Source organism: Vigna unguiculata, chromosome 9 (genome assembly GCF_004118075.2).
Source record: "Vigna unguiculata cultivar IT97K-499-35 chromosome 9, ASM411807v1, whole genome shotgun sequence".
Classification (NCBI taxonomy): Eukaryota; Viridiplantae; Streptophyta; class Magnoliopsida; order Fabales; family Fabaceae; genus Vigna; species Vigna unguiculata.
The window spans coordinates 29,265,907-29,283,340 of record NC_040287.1 but is presented as its reverse complement, the minus strand read 5'-3'; the positions used below and the strand labels follow the sequence as shown (position 1 = coordinate 29,283,340).

The 17,434-nt window shown below is 30.6% G+C and overlaps 1 protein-coding gene and 3 long non-coding RNA genes across 4 annotated transcripts; 3 read left to right on the top strand and 1 right to left on the bottom strand.

The window, feature by feature from the left end:
• The first annotated feature begins 2,448 nt into the window (after positions 1-2,448).
• Positions 2,449-3,317, top strand: LOC114162106. Its single transcript, XR_003599141.1, has 2 exons — positions 2,449-2,770; positions 2,871-3,317. It is a non-coding gene; the product is annotated as an uncharacterized LOC114162106 (long non-coding RNA).
• A 240-nt stretch (positions 3,318-3,557) lies between these two features.
• LOC114162105 (two-component response regulator ARR17-like) lies at positions 3,558-5,667 on the bottom strand. Its single transcript, XM_028045881.1, has 5 exons — positions 4,732-5,667; positions 4,474-4,550; positions 4,182-4,259; positions 4,021-4,091; positions 3,558-3,918 (listed from the first exon to the last, which is right to left on the bottom strand). The coding sequence occupies exons 1-5, from the start codon at positions 4,859-4,861 to the stop codon at positions 3,831-3,833; spliced, it is 444 nt and encodes a 147-aa protein (XP_027901682.1). The 5' UTR covers positions 4,862-5,667; the 3' UTR covers positions 3,558-3,830.
• Positions 5,668-11,728: 6,061 nt separating this feature from the next.
• On the top strand, positions 11,729-13,875 carry LOC114164496. Its single transcript, XR_003599553.1, has 4 exons — positions 11,729-12,120; positions 12,282-12,350; positions 12,492-12,614; positions 13,674-13,875. It is a non-coding gene; the product is annotated as an uncharacterized LOC114164496 (long non-coding RNA).
• A 127-nt stretch (positions 13,876-14,002) lies between these two features.
• LOC114164495 lies at positions 14,003-15,006 on the top strand. Its single transcript, XR_003599552.1, has 3 exons — positions 14,003-14,158; positions 14,283-14,428; positions 14,722-15,006. It is a non-coding gene; the product is annotated as an uncharacterized LOC114164495 (long non-coding RNA).
• The last annotated feature ends 2,428 nt before the right edge of the window (positions 15,007-17,434 follow it).

Here is a 17,434-nt window from a genome sequence, read left to right as displayed (position 1 = left end):
AATATGTGTTGTTAGACTTATCTAATGATTATATGGACACACTAGTCTAATGTATATCGCTAAACTAGTCTAATTTGTATATAGACAGACTCATCTAATGTATATTTCAAAATTCGTTTAATTAGAGAATGAATAGAGTCGTCTAATGTGTTTTGATAAACTCATCTAATATATATATGAATAAATCTGTCTAATGTATATTGTTAGATTCATGTAATCAATGTATGAACAAAGTCGTCTTATGTGGGTTGCAATACTCATTTCATTAATGTATGAACATACTCATCTAATCAATGTATAAAATGACCAATCTAATGACTTTTACTATATTTGTCTAATCAGTGTATGGATAAACTAATCTAATGTGTATTGTTAGAATCATCTAATATTTTTTTCTGAACTCTTCTAATCAATATATAAACAGGTTCGTTTAATGTGTATTACATTATTATGTCTAAAAAGATAATAATGTCAATTATCAATTTTTCATATACTTTATATTTTTTGATTATGTCTAAAAAGATAATAATGTCAATTATCAATTTTTCATATACTTTATATTTTTTGATTATGTCTAAAAAGATAATAATGTCAATTATCAATTTTTCATATACTTTATATTTTTGGATTTAGGGTTGTGTGTAGAGATGTTAAGGTGCTACCAAAGATGGAGAAAATTTATTTCAGAATAGACTTTTCATCTACCATGTCTCTTTGAGCTTGAGTTCAGTGTATAATATGTATCTAGGTGATTTCACCAAAATAAAAAATTAGACATTTTCTTTAAGACGTCCTAAAAAAAGTCCTCTAATACAATGAAAAAGACCCAAAACAACATGGACTCCTTTATTTTCCCAAATATTCTTTCCATCAAACTAAATTTATCAAATTAAGAGATAAAGAGGTAATTAAGACTTTATTTCGATATTGAAGTCATATTTAATTTAATTGGTCTAACACTGAATTCAATGAAAGGCATATCTTGAACTTAAAAAAAAGGGAAACCAAAAACAAAAATAAAGAACAAAAGGATGAAGAAGAACAAAGAAACACCTTTATCCTACATAGGTTATTTTAAACCCTTGTAAAAACACTTGGAACAGTCCAGATTGAGAGATTCCAGTAATTTAGCTTCTATTACTTGAACATTTTAAGTATTATTTTTATTCAATTTTATTTTCTCTACTTCAATACAAGGCTTCATGTTCTTACCAAATTTCTATCTACCAACTTTTGACTTACAAAAGCAGGCCCAAGAAAATTCTTGTTATCAGCCTCCACACGCAAAAAACACGCAGAGCTACTTGCGTGTCACACAGAATGATTTGATGTGCAGATAAGCCGCAACAAACAAATACAAATTAACCATTCTCATAATAACACTATTAAAAGGGTAATTTCAGATGTATTATTAATTGATTTACAAAAAATATGTAAATTCAAATTATGGATTATTTCAATGACCATTCTAGTCATAATCTACTAATTTCTATGGTGTGATATAATTAATAAGTAGTCACACTCTTTAAGCATTTAATTTAGGATTCGATTTTCGTCATTTAAGAATAATTTGATTGGTTATCAATATGTTATGCTTAGGGAAAGTGTATGGATATTTCTATAATAAAATAATACGTGTGTTGGTTTGGTAATCCATTATGGATAGACATAAGTAATGATATTGTGCGACATAAGTAATTAAATTTCATGATTATAGTTCTTTTACGAGTTATTAAATAACAATTATTGTTTATATTCATAATCTTCTCTCTTTTTTCCCCTTTAAACTATGATTTATTAAACAAAGGTTATGCTATATTGCATCGGGGAACAGTCATTATCAAAGTCTTTAATTTGAAAATTGGCATGTATCAATGCACATGATGAAAATGTTATTTTTCTTTTGCAGCGTTTCTTGGTTTTTCATATCAACACTCTTTAAGGAACTGAATTTACGTATAGTACTGGTACATCTCATTCACTTCTAATTCCTACGTCATTTTTATGCTCTTTCCAACTTCTATACGTAAATTGATGCTAACCAAACAGCACAAAAAGAGGAACATAACGGATAAGGTATAAATTGCGTTCTATATTACAATAACATTAATTTAATATATTAGCTTTTTATAAAAATTAACTAAAGTATTTCTTTAATTTAATAATTCGAGTGTTCAAACAGGAATTTTTTTTTAAGAGAGAATGGAAAGAGAATAAAAAAAAGTAGAAATACATTCATTTTCAATTTTATTTTAGAAAAGCTGAAATAATAATATCGAAGGAGGAATGATAAATTATGCAGTAAAATGGGGAAGTAAATAAACATATTGAAACGCGAATAGTCACATTCATGATTATAATAAATGAGTTTGATTGCAACCTGTAAGATGAAAAATGAAATCAATAATTAAAGCTTCCATGATGAACAAGAACAACCAAAAGAATAAGAAAATGTGAGAAAAGTAGTAAAAGCACGAAACAGATTAAAAAGAAAGAGAGAGAAATAAGATTGGCTGAGAAAACGCGTAAAAGGGTCTCTCTAGTTCAGATCTCAACTAGCCCACAATAAACCTTCCCATACCTCACACTGTGGCAGCCTCACAAATCGAATATTCTTAGCTTAAATTTTCGTATTTATTTTTGTTTTTCTTTTTCATAGAATCACTATCTTTTTCTTTCTCCAACAGCCACTGCATCCGATGCTGTTTCCCTCACCATCTTGACAAAAATTTTGTGGTGCCTGCCTTCAAGCTATCACCAAAAGTTTAAGGTAACATGACAGTATTTTTGTTACACTGACGTTAAAGTCTTGTCTTTGTGATTCTAGTACAGATAATAGTTTCTGGGTTTGTGTTTTTTTGTAATGTTAGAAATGGATCAACAAGTTGAGAGGCAGAAGCGGAGCAAGGAGATGAAAAGGAAGAGTAGTAGGGTTAAGAAGACTAACAAGATAGTGACGTGTTGTCGATGCCCCTGTCGTGCAGCATCGTGCATGTTCCGAGGTATTGGGAGGTGCGTGTTTGTCTCATGTTACCCTGTTGTGCGGTGCTTGGGTTTGGATGAACACAGACACCGCCACCATCATCACCATGGCAAGCACTTTGATTGGTGACACAAACCAGAAAGGTTATAGGAATCAATGCATACTTTATTCATGTTTTTCGGGATTTAAGATTTAGGAAAGGTTGAGAGGGATGAATAAATGGTCCTCACTGCTCACTTTTGTTCTTTATCTTTCTTCTATAGTAGATTATTAGCTTTACACGATTCTTTTCATGATAGATGAACAATTCGAAATTTTGAAAGGGTTGGTTTAATGTGATTCAACCATCTCTTTTGGTTATGGAAAATTGTATACAAATTATCATTCATGGATATTGCAATTCAGCCATCTTTGGCAACAGGAAAAGTCTGCAATCAGTCTGCATAACCACCATTTTCTGCATAAAGAGAAATTAGGGGTCGGGATTTGCAAATTGCAATTTTATTTGGCACTAAAACTAACTACCTCTCTGATACCAAGCAGATGAAATGAAACATTGAAAAGGAACATGAAATATATTCTAGGAAATTTAATAAATTGGAATGGAATGTGTAGGTCAATACAAGAAAGAGTGGAGAAAGTAAAGCATGTTCAAAACAATGAAATGCGTTCCTACACCTAAACTACTACCACAATTAGAGGGTAACATTCTGGTTAAGGCCTATATATTTCCGCAGTAGACGGCAATGATAAATTCTGGGTTCTGTAGTTCTTCTGCCCACAACCAGACCACAGATCTCAGAGTTGTGTTCTTGCATAGACTTTCTTAAAGTCAAATTTCACTTTCTCAATTCATTAACTGACATGTCAGTTTCTTTACATCAGATTGTTTGAGGGGCTTTAAGATGAACATCTGAGCTCCTTCTTCCAGACACCTGTTTTCAGTAGAGCAACCACAGAACACATTTAAAACCAGAATAGACTTATTGAGCCAAAAAAACTGTCATTGAACATATATAAGGAATGTTGGGAATTACTTGTTAATCCGTGTGGGTATGTTCTCAGAAGACATTATCACTACAGGGACTTCCTTCATTACAGATGATTCCTGTTTAAAATAGAATGCAGGTTGTGGGGGCTATTAATATTACGTTAATGAATGTATCTGTGTGCCAAAAAGAGTAAAAAGCAGTAGTACCTTAATTTTCTTGAGTAGCTCATAGCCTGTCATTCCTGGCATGCAATAGTCTGTGATTACCAAATTTACTTTGGATCTCTACAAAGCAGCAGATAGTATTAACCAGTTAGCACCAACTACCAGCTTCGTAAAATGAATGTGGTAGAACAATAGAACCCTGACTAATGTATGTTAAACATTGAAATCTCTTAAAGGTGTAAACATTGTACAACAAATGTTTTTAATGTTATATTACACAGTTAAGAAACATACATGTTGGTAAACATTTGTTTAATCTGAAATGAAGACTTACACCGTTCATGCTGTTCTGTCCACCACTTGTCAAGCCCAATAACTCCAATGCCCTTGGTCCATTTTCTGCAGTTGTAACTGCAGCAAATAAACAGCATTAGCAATCAACAATGGCACACAAATGAACCCCAAACGCAACAAAAAGGCCCATTCAAACAACTTCTCAAACACGAAAGCGTCATACACAAAGGTGGTAGTACTAAGCAAGCAGTTCCATTTTTGAACATGAGAAACGTGTAAAACTGGCATAAAGGTGTACCTTTGCAAGAAGAATTCCTGAGGAGTTTCTCAACGAGTTTTCGATCAATGAGGTTGTCGTCGACGGCCAGAACATGAGGAACATCATGAGCGGTTTCCATGACCCAATTTGAAGAAGAAGGTGCAGCCATGCGTTGGTGTTGTTGGTGATACTTATAATAAATAAGCAGAGGAATAAATGGTACTGTGTCCTGGTTTTGGTCTCTGTTGTGAGTAGTAAATGGTAGTAATGTGGAAGAAGGGATTAGTATTACAGTAATAGTAAGAAGATAGAGAGATGCAGAAAGGTAAACTAATGAACAGAGTTGGAAGCAATTAATAAAGGTATTAATTGTATAGAAGAAGAGGACGAAGGGAAAAACAAAAGGGTTGGGTGACAAGACGTGTATAAATGAAGAGAGAAAAGTAGAGAAACATAAGTCGAAAGTCACAAGAGTTGTATGAAGGTAAGGATATGGTGTGTGAGTGTATATACATATAGATATACATATAGATATATATGGTGCAGAGAAGACAGAGAGAGTAAATGGACATGAATTCGAAGGTGGTTGGTGGGCGAAGAATTTTAGAAAACCCAGAGAGAGAGAGTGAGAGAGAATCGTGTCACAGATATTTCGTGATCCTTTTCGGGTATCTAGGATTTGATTCAGTCCCCACCCTGCGTGTTCAAAGGCTACAACACTCTCATCATCAATTCATCTTTCTCCTCTCTCTCGTTTCATTTATAGTTTCTATCTTAATTTTTTGTCTCTCTTTGACGAGATTTCAGCATCACTCTCTGCATTCTGATCTCACCATTCATGCACGTTTGTTCTGTTCATCCTCAAACGCAAAATCTAATCCCCCCTCTTCTGCTTAGTTGCACACAATTGAACACACACAGTAAAAGCAGGGAAACTCAAATACGCTTTCTTCACTGTAATCCAAATATGAATCAGATTCACTGCTTTTAATTTTTTTTTCTTTTTATTTTGTTTATTATGTATTACACGATTTTCATTTTTATTTTCTATTTCTATTTATCCTTTTTTTTTTCCTTCTTTACCCAACTGTTCATTTAGTGTCGACGAGATAAATAGGATTGAAAACATGGTTTATCAAATTACACTGGTACATTAGTTTTCAAAAATTTTATATAAATTTTCCGTTTGTTCAAAAATCTTCATGTCTCTCAATTTTACGTTACACGTATACTTTCTTAAGATTTTGAAAACATTACAATGATCTTCTTAGAAGGGATGCATGCATATATAATGTAAAAGTGTAGTACAATTTAAAAAAAAAAACAGAAAATCTTAATTTAATTTACTTAGAAAATAGAAAAAGTTGGTGGAAATGAGTTAGAAAACAATTATATTATGTTTTTTTTATCAAATCAAAAATTAAAGTTAGATTTAAAATGATCTTCTAGATCTACAAATGCAAAACCAAACATGAGTTATGACTTATTTGTATTAAACACGTTATTTATTGAACTTTTGTCATATAGGATAATAAAATAAAGTAAAATTGAATAAAATATACGACATATAAAGTGAAATTTAAAAGTGTTTGTCGAAGAAAAATAAAATATATATGAAGAGAGGTGAAAAATAGAATGGAAAAATATTACTGATCTACTCACTTTTTAATTCTCTCTTTCCTATTTTTGTCCCATCAAATAAAAAAATTAAATCTATTTTTTCTTTTTATTTTCACTACTTCTTTTCCAACAAAACAAATAACGAGAGTTCTTTTAAAAGATTTTATATCATGAATAGTGAAATGATAAAATAGAAATAAGTTCTGGAGGATTGAATTATGTTCAAAATGTAAATTCTATGATAGAATTGGAATCTTTTCTTACTATAGGGTTATTAGATCACTCACTAACATTTAATTATGTGATCACTTATAGATATAGATGTTTAATAATGTAAACTTTACAGTAAAGATGTTTAATAGAAGTGTGTCGAAAGAAGTGTGTCGAAAGCTTCGCATAACATAACAAGCATTGCATGTATAAATGAGGAATAACCTTTCTTTAGCAAATCAACTTCTGAAGATAAATTTAATTTCAAATTACAAGAGCCTAACATCAAAATTAGTTTATTTTTCCATTTTTTATTTCTTTTTCTCTTTTGTTTGCCATATATATTCACCAAAACTATCTACCTGCAATAACAAATAAGAGTGACCTAAATAGTATTTGAGTATAATAAATAATTAACAATTAAGTATTCCATTAATAATTATATGGTTTACTACTTTTTTATCCCATTTATAGTAATTATGTAATATTTATTTATTTATTTTTTATTCATTGTGTTCATTATATAAAAAAAAATATCTATTTCGTTTCGTTATATCAACTAATACAATCATCTATTCTTTTAATGTGTTTATTGTTCAATCTAAGGGACAATATGAAATGAATAATGTTAATGTTGATCTACCAGAATAGATCATATTAAGTTTTTTTTTTTTTTTAATTATAGAGACCATGTTGAGTCAAAAATAAATAAAATAGATATATTTAATAACTACTGCAAATATAGAGACAAAAAATATTATTAAGTCTAATTTGTATATGCTAGAATTTATTATTAATAGAAAAAAATTAGAGTTTATTTGAAAACTTGATTAAATTAAGATATCACGCATGTTATTCTTAGCCTCACTTATTTGCCGGGTCTTGATCAGTGTATTAAGAATGTGACAAATCGTACAAAAATAATATTTCAAATATAAAAAAAAAGTCTATTTTTCTTATGTATTTTCTATTTTTATGTATGTAAGATATGGTCAAATTAAAGATTAATAAAAATAGAATATTGGACAAGGATAAAATCTCTTTGCAGGAATCTTGTATTGTCCTAAATATAAAGATCACAAAATTTCCTTCGTAGATAAAAGATTGTCTCCACAGTGGATATTGTTTTAAAGTCTAAAAGACAAAGAAGAATGAACACACTACAAAATTTGATTAAGAAAAAAAAAAAAGAGCTTACATGATTTATCTCAGCCCTTTTGGCTTTTGAGAAAATAATTATAATATCATCCATTCATTAAGTTAGATTCTCATTAAAAGATATTTTTCCTATATATTTTCTCTATAAGATAATTGTTTTAGTAATTTTCTATAAAAGAAAAAGAAAAATTGTTTGTCGTCAGAAATAATAACTAAAAAATACTATTAAGAATTCGAAGTAATTAAGTTAGTGTCTTAGAAAACTTATTATTCTTAATCTTAATACTATATTAGATTTAGAAGGTTTACCAAGAACAACCTTGTATACTTGTTAAATAAAAAGTAATGAAGAAAAATACTAGTTAAAATGAAGTTTAATTATATATTGTGAAACTCTTTAAAAATTTTACGGAAAGAGCATTCAAATAGGTAGAGTGAATAAATTAATATAAAAAAGTAGATTTTTTTCCATCAATCCGAACCAATGAAATATTAAAGTTCTTTTTTCTATTAACCGATATAAAATTCTAATACTACTAAACAGAACACTCATTACAAAAGAAATTAATATTAATGATAGTCAAAATTCGTTGGTAATGGTCAAATCCATCATTAAATCAGAATTATCGAGAGTCAAAAATCTGTTCATAAAACACTTGTCGATAAAATTTTACCGACGAAAATCATGTTCTGTCAGTAATTATCGACTAAAAAATCTGTCAGTAATTATCGATTGAAAAATCCGTCGGTAATTATTGACTGAAAAATCCGTCGGTAATTACCGACCGAAAAATTTGTTGGTAATTACCAAAAAATTCATCGGTAAATAACACACATTGTTCATCTTCTTCTTCCTTCGTCTTTCATTTTTTTCGTCTTCTTCTTCGTCGTCGTCGTCTTCTTCTTCTTCCTTCTCCTCCTTCTTCTTCTCCTCCTCTTTATTGTTCTTCTTCCCCTTCTTCTTCTTTTTCTCCTACTCCTTCTCCTTCTTCTTCATCTCCTTCTTGTAACATCCCGGTCGGTTATTACTAATTTAAAATAAAATAAATAAAATCGATAATGTATACGCATTGATTTAAATGACCTTTTTCCTAAAACGAAGGAAAATGAAAACCTTTATTAAATCTCTATTAAATTAAAATCAATAAAATTTAAATATCACTACAAGTTCCAAGTCAGATAAACGTAAATGTTTACATAATATCTTAAATCCATAAATAATAAAAACTCAGTAAAAGCTTTTACTAACTAGCCCTCTCTCCGATCTTATGCCTCACCAGCACCACCTGCAACATCATCTGCTATCGTGTAACACATTACACGATCATCGTCAAATACAAGCAGATAGGGTGAGTTAACAGTATCAAATTATATATACAATTCAAATATATATATATATATATATATATATATATATATATATATATATGCATACACTCATCAAAGGAACTCTATCCTTTGATTCCATACCACACGACCACCACCATGTTATCCATGTTCTACGTCTTTAGATGATAACCTCAAGATACTCTTTACTGGCTCTACCTACAAGCCACAACTTGAAGAACACGTGCGAGAAACCTGTTATGGACCACACTCCGTAACGCCAAGTGGAGTTCCCAATACGAACCATAGTTCATAATTGTCTCAAGACTACAAAACTCACCGGCTAACGTCGAAGAGGGCAATCTTCTTGGACCAATTCGTACGAGCTACAACTTGCATACTCACACCGGCAACACTTGCCAATTCGAGCCATAACTCAAGGAATGTTCGTGTCCATCCGTCATCGCAAGCCACAACTCAAGGGATGGCAGCCACAACTCAAGGAATGTCACGTGTTTACCCTTTATCCCAAGCCACAACTCAAGAGATACCATTCTGAACCACAACTCAAGGAATGTCACAACAAAGTCCATCCTTAAGGTATCACCCAAAGCATCGTAGACCACGCACCTCCAAAGAAATTAGTCACAAGTCGTGTAAAACTCTAAGTATCATTATGCACCTGAAACTACTATTCCAAGCACACCATACAAATACTTAACCATGGACCTAGGATATATCATGCTTCCATGAACCTGCCCACTCGTAGTCCAACCTCTATGAACCTTCCCACTCGTAGTCCAACTCTACGGACCTCCCCTCCCATAGTTCAACACGCGTGATCCATCCAACTACGAACCTCTCCGTTCGCAGCAACCCTCAAGTGTGAGCACGAAACATACGAACCTTCCCACTCATATCCTCACATGAGAGCATCATTAATATGAACCTTCTCGCTCCTTTTATCGACAAATTTATTTATCGATAAATTCGTCGATAAACAAAAATTTACATTATCGACGAATTTTACCAACGGAAAAACTCGTTGATAATAGATATTTGGACGGGAAATTTCTTGTTCCTTTAATCTACGGATAAATTCGTCAGTAGATTCATCGGTAAAAAAAATTTAAATTATCGATGGATTTTACCGATGAATTTTAAGTTATGTAAGTACCAACATATTTTAATGTAAGTACCGACGAATTAAAATTCATTGATAATACATATTCGGACGGGAAATTTCTTACTCCTTTAAACAACGGATAAATTCGTTAGTAGATTCATCGATAATTCCTTTATTTTTTGTAATGATTATATATAATTGCATATAGTCTAATAATGTATAATATTAAAGTTATTTGTTCGTTTAATTGATATAAATTGAAATACTTTGAAAAGACATGTTTTAACTGCCAATTGTGATTGATTCAGGTAAATGGACACTACATCTAACTTCTTTTTTTCATATAAAGTAATTTGTCATCGTTCCTGTTATTGTGATCTCATTCATGAAGTTTGTCACTATTTCACCAGATCAATTCATTAAATACATATATTAATTTCAAATGATTGGTTGTGAAATGGATATTCAGATCAAGTAATATGAACACTCTTAACAACTCTTTTAGAGTCTTTTAGGTATATAAGGCTCTATTGAGTATATAAACACTACATCAAATTAAAAATAATTTGTCATTATATTAATTAATTTATATATCAATTAAACTAAAAATTATTGATAATTAAAGTAATTTTTAAATTGGTCACTAAAATTAGCTATCAAAGTTTTGATTATTAAAAAAATTAGTCTTTAATTGTCATGTTAACCAAAATCAATGTTATGTATTGTGTATTCGAAGAGAGATTAGTCTTGATGATTTCTTTTTGTGGGATGACTTTGTTGATGCATTGTTAGTTAGATTTGATTTGGTCGAGGTGGTGTTGGTGATGGATTCTATCTTCGGTATGTCAGCGACAATTATGTGAAAGTTGTTGATAACGAGTTTAATGTACAAGATGGTGAGAGTTGATGACAGTAAAAAATTGTCACCATCATGAGTCTCTACAAAATACGAGTAACAAGAGTGGTTCAAATAAATATGTTGATAATGTATTATATGTTTGTTTTAAAACATATGAGACTTTTAGTGAAAAGAGATATATTTTAGATTATTCATTAAAATCTCAAATTAAGTAATATGAAAAAAATAATATAAAAATAAAGAGTTTTTTTAGAATCTAATTAAATTTTTTTGACGGTATAAGAATTTGGATAGTTGTATGTCCATGAAATTTTAAAAAAATCATATGAGAAGTCTTACAACTTTTGTAATGAAAAATATATGAAAATTTAAGATTTTTAGTAAAAATATTGTTTAAAACTTTGCAACTTTTGTTAGAAAAAGAATTCATGAAATTTTGTAACTTGTTAAAAGAGATTTGTAACTCTTGTTAATTGTACGTTAGATACTGATATTTTTACTGAATATTTGTAAAGTCAATCTTAAATATTAAATTACATTAAATTTATGTACTATTTTTGTTTCTCCTTTTATATTTATATATATATATATATATATATATATATATATAATATTAAAATTATATATATTATTAACAACGATATATGACTTACACTACAAGAAATTTTAATTTTAAAAGGGGTTATTTAAGAGAGGTTATGCTAACCTCCGGGAAGTAACGTGCATATCTGAGGTTTTCTAAACCCTTGACAACTAACAAGGGTTTTTTTTTATCAAACCCCAATTAGAGTAAGTGGTATTTTAATTTCAACTTATTCTTTCTCCCACTTAATATGTTTCTGCTTATTTGTTCAGTTTCCCTCTTTCATCTTTTTTGGCGTTTCGTATTTCTTCCTTTGTCTCTTTCATCTTCAACCTCCTTCGCTCTTTGCCATTCATGTTGGAGTCTCTTGTCAAGCGCTCATCGGCGAGGCTAAGATAATGCTAGTAGGGTTCACATTGTTTATGCTCTGCGAATCTATGATGCCACGCGTTCTAGGGATTTCACCGAGTTTATGTTGATGCCATGCTTTCTCTGTTATGGAGCGTTCTATTCTCTATTTTGTCTCGCGATGTAAGAATTTTCCTGGTAAGGATCTTCGTTTCGATGGTGTAACAAATTTTGAAATCAGTGTGGTGTATTAGGTTCAAATGATTAAAAATTATATTTTATTTTAGGTTTTTTCAATTAATCCTTTCTTGTCATTCTCTCAAGTCTAACTTTAACCTACATTGATGTTATTGAAACAGTGGTCTGGAAGGTACATGCTCGGTGTTGCTCAAGGATTGTATTATCTACACAACGGATTAGATATTTAGGTACATTGTAGTTGAGACATGTTTCACATTTGTAATTGATTATCCTTTAAGATAGTTGTTTTAATCTTGTTTTAATTGAACATTGTAGTTGTTTTAATTGTTTATAATCTTGTCTTGTTTTATTTTTGTTTCTATTGGAAGGTGATCAGCCAAGATTTCAAATCTTGAAAGGTGTTACTGGACAAGCAATTTCATCCCAAATTTTCAGATTTTGGTCTTGTAAGGGAGGGTGCAATAAGTGATAAAACTCATGTATCTTCTACGGTAAGTTGAAGTCCTATAATTTTTACTTGCTACCATATATGCAATTATTAGTTCATCTAAAATCTTGTCACTATGTAGTGAAACATGACATTTTCAATCCTATCTCTTGCTTGAGCCTTATTTAGTAAACATGACATTTTCAATCCTATCTTTTGCTTGAGCCTTATTTAGTAAAACTTGAGTTCGATTTGTTTTAGGCAATTAATGTAACAAAAGGTAAAAGTAGCAGTTTCTCTAGTTAACAAAAATGCTTGCACTGTACCAATAATCGAAATGAGACAGGGAAGCACAATAGCTACTTTCATCATTTTGTCATGGTATCAAAGAAAATTAGTGAATTGTGATGAGTCTTCTGTTTTTCAACATATGTTTGACATTGCTTGTGATATTCCTATTCACTTGTGTAGAAGGATTTCTTCCGTGTAATTATATGCCTTGCAAATATAGTTCATTTTTATTGATAACTGTGTGTTGTCCCAAGACATCAATTTTTTTGGGTTCAAGATATTTTTGGGGAAGGGGATGATACCTCTTTCCAAGGAAAGGGAAGTATTTGGGTTGAAACAGAACTTACTTACATATACTTTACCCCAGGAAGAGACAATTGTATTATTCAAAACCTATGACCTCTCAAAATGTAAAATTTGTCATAATACATGAACAGCACCAACTCCTGGGGGATTTCCTTTAGATAGTTTGAATCCCAACTCAAGTGTTGATTACCTTATCATCATCTTCTTCACTGAATTCATAATCACTAGATTTAATTCACTAAATATGAAGACTAGAGTCTAAAGCACAGGAAAGTGATCCTTAAGAAAGTGGGAAAGTTGCAACATTCGTGCTATTTATTTCCTTGGCTTCATTTTTAGTTCCTTTTCTCTCATAATCTGTTACAAACTTTATATTTGTTCATACGAATACGTCCTTTTGAATCTATAGTTTATTTTTATCCTCTTACTTTTATAATCTCGTAATACTTATGAAGCTGAAAGAAGCCGGGATGAGTGATTGATGAAAAATTGAATTAAGATAGGAAATTATTTTATTTGTGTGCAGGGAGTGTATTGAGTGGTGGTGGTAGCGAGCCCCTTCCAAAGGCTACTGCCAAAGATTGGGTTAATATGATAAATGAATTTCATAAAGGAGCTTTGGAGAGTAGATTGGGTATACCAATGATCTATGGTATTGATGCTGTTCATGGACACAATAATGTCTACAATGCAACCATATTTCCCTATAATGTTGGTCTTGGATGTACCAGGCAAGTTCAAGATTTATTATCATTTATTTTCTTGGTATGTGCCATATGAACAAGATTTGATAACTAATAGACCTTTTCATTTCTAATTTGATAATTGACATAGTCACCTGAACCATTTCTGTAGGTATGCAGTCAATTCTGTATGTTTAAAACATAGGTTGTTCCATTCTAATAATCTTTGATGAACAGGGATCCAGATCTGGCAGAAAGGATTGGTGCTGCTACTGCTCTTGAAGTCAGAGCTACAGGGATTCCTTATGTTTTTGCTCCATGCATAGCGGTAAATAGGAAAGAGTGTAATGATAAGCTTTTAAAAAATTTCTTATTATACAGGTTTGAGGTTGTCAAATGTGTACCTTTTTCTTTGATGATGTTACTGATTACTCCTGAAACATTGATTATAGGTTTGTAGTAATCCAAGATGGGGTCGGTGTTATGAAAGCTATAGCGAGGATGCTAAAATTGTGTAAGAAATGACAGTGATCATACCTTGTCTACAAGGAAGTATCCCTGCCAATTCCAGAAAGGGATTTCCCTATGTTGGTGGCAAGTATGTATTCATTATTTAAAGCATTTTTTGAAATAAGATTGCATTTCATTATTTTTATTTCAGACATATTTTGGACTTATTTTCAATAATTTACACCAGGGACGTGATATGGATGATAAATTTACATATAATTCATGGATCTTTATTGATTTTAGTAAATCTAAACTTTAATCTAGTTTATAATTTGAAAGATTCTTATGCATTTTAATTATTATGCAGTTTAATTAAAGTGTGAAAAAAGTAACACTATTCCTCTTAGCAATTTGTTGATATGTTGTATGCTTGTGATCTAGGAAGCTCCGACACGGCGTCCGAGCCATGCTTCCCCGTTTCAGAGGCGCACTAGACACGGACACTTGCCGGAAGCGCACACGACGCGGTGTCGGACGCTGTCTTTTGGGTCAGACACGACCTTCTCTCTGGACGCGGAAAAGACACGTTGCGGTGCTGCAAAAAGGTGGAATGTGGACGCAGTTGCAGAGTTGACACCGTTTACGTTGCAGGCAAATTCACATAAAAGAGAAGACAAAAGATAGGAAAAGGAAAATTAAGCAAAAGAAAAAGAAAAATCTAAAAAGAAAACATTATCATATTCTTATCAATTTAATAATTTAGTTATTTTATATAAATTTTGTTTTAATTTTACGGATCCCCAAATATATTTGTTCAGTTATCACATTTTCACTTTATCTAAAATTTTCTTCCTTCCTAATATAATATTTTATTTAAAGAGATTTTAATTTGTTTTATCAGTATATAATAAATTATATTATAATTAATTTTAATCTATAACATCTTTCATTTTTTATATGTAAATAAATATAAATAAATTACTAGATACATGTTTCGTATTTCAAATAAATATAAATAAATTACTTTATATAAAAAATAAAAAATAAAGATAAATATATAAATAATCTTAACTAAAAATCTTAATAAATTATATAGAATTAAAACTAAAAATTTTAACAAAATAATCTTCAAATATATCTATTTGAATATCTTTATATTTTATCTTTTAATAACAAAAACCTTATACATGTCCTATAAATACATAACGAGACTTACACAATATACAAAGAAAAAAGAAATTAGTTAGAGGTAAAAGAAAGAAACGTTGAGATTTAGTAAGCGAAACACATAGTCATTGCAAGAAAGCTCTTGGAGGAAGAAGGAAGAAGGAAGAAGCTCGGATAGAAGAATAAGAAGAGATATATTTTGAGTAGGAGAAAAAAAGTAAATATTGAGAAGAAGAAGTGTGTAGAAAAAGGTAAGTACTCTCTACGTCTCTTCTCCTTCTATCTATTAAATTCTTTGCCTTCTATATTAAATGTTATCCACACACTCTTTTCCTTCTACTTATTAAATCCATCCATTAAATGCTAATAATTTAACTTTTTTAATACTTAATGTTATTCTATGCATCCATCATATTTGTTATAACTTATACATGTGAGGGTACTATGTTCCTTGCTCTTTTTACAATATAAAATAATTTAATAATTTAACATTACTTTAAAAATATATTATATTATAAATGATTATATTTTATATTATGATTAGATTATACATGATACTTTATTAGTTTTTAATTTCAGATTTCAATACATATGCGTTACATAATTTTAATTTATTTTATAATTTAAATTATAAACATAAAATTATAAGTTTTATATTTTGAATTTAATTTTATAAATTTATTATGTATAAAAATTATTTAAATTATATACTTTTGTTTTATTTTTTAATTTTAAATATTAAGTAAATTTTGTATTTTCAATTTATTTTATTATAGGAAATTAGATGAGTAGACCTAATCAAGCTATTGAACAAGAAGATGAAACAAAACCTCTTTGGAGATATTTTACAAAGATAAGAAAAACTCCCGGTGGTAGAAACTATATGGTCAACTGTACTTTGTGTGATTTTGAATTTAATGGATCTTACACTCGAGTGAGAGCTCATCTCTTAAAAATTAAGGGCGAAGGGGTTAGAGTTTGTCCAAAGGTGAATCCGACAAAACTTGCTGAGCTTAAAAGATTGGATATTGAAGCAACTTTGAAAATTGAAAATTCAAAGAAGAAAAAGGTCTCTCTACCACCTGTATCTGAGGAAAGAAAGAAGACAAGCAATGGTGGTGTTCACAAAAAACTCAAGGGTCCTCTAGAAGCTTCTTTCAACATTCAAGCTAGAGATGCTCTTGATTGTGAAATTTCAAGGATGTTTTATTCTCCAGGATTAGCATTTCATCTCGCAAGAAGTCCTTATTATAGGAGTGCCTTTTCTTACGCTGCCAATACTTCTAACCTTAGTGGATATGTACCACCATCATATAATAAATTGAGAGGTCCACTGCTTGATAAAGAAAGAGCTCATGTAGAAAATCTTCTGCAACCTATAAAGAATTCATGGAAGCCAAAAGGTGTGACAATTGTTAGCGATGGATGGAGCGACCCTCAAAGAAGACCTCTTATCAATTTTATGGCTATCAATGAGAGTGAACCAATGTTTTTGAAAGCAATAGATGGATCTGGTGAGACAAAAGACAAGGATTTTATTGCCAAACACATGAGATATGTAATTATGGAAGTTGGACCAAAAAACGTGGTACAAATTATCACAGACAATGCAGCAATATGTAAGGCAGCAGGTATGATCATAAAATCAGAATTTTCTTCAATCTATTGGACTCCTTGTGTAGTGCACACCTTGAATCTTTTATACATTCTTTGAAAAGAAATAAGATGACTCCCAAAAGGGCGGAAGATTTAGTATTTATCCATAGTAATCTCCGTCTTCTCTCAAGAAACTCCTCAAAGTACAAAGAAGAGGAAACTAAATTGTGGGATATTGGAGGAGATGACTTTTCATTGGAAGACAGCGGAATTCTTCAGATTGCTAGCCTATCTCTTGATGAACCAGAATTAGAAGAAGCATTTTTCAATGAAGATGAACAAATATGAGAGTTAAACATCATGATTTACTTACGTTTTTTTTTTGTTTTTC

What these genes read in the sequence shown, in the direction of transcription:
- LOC114162105 (XM_028045881.1), bottom strand. Translation starts at nt 4,861, where the DNA reads ATGGCTGCACCTTCTTCTTCAAATTGGGTCATGGAAACCGCTCATGAT. An exon ending in CAGGAATTCTTCTTGCAAAG is followed by an intron (nt 4,551 to 4,731) that starts GTACACCTTTAT and finishes TATTTGCTGCAG; the next exon opens with TTACAACTGCAGAAAATGGA. An exon ending in ATACCCACACGGATTAACAA is followed by an intron (nt 3,919 to 4,020) that starts GTAATTCCCAAC and finishes TACTGAAAACAG; the next exon opens with GTGTCTGGAAGAAGGAGCTC.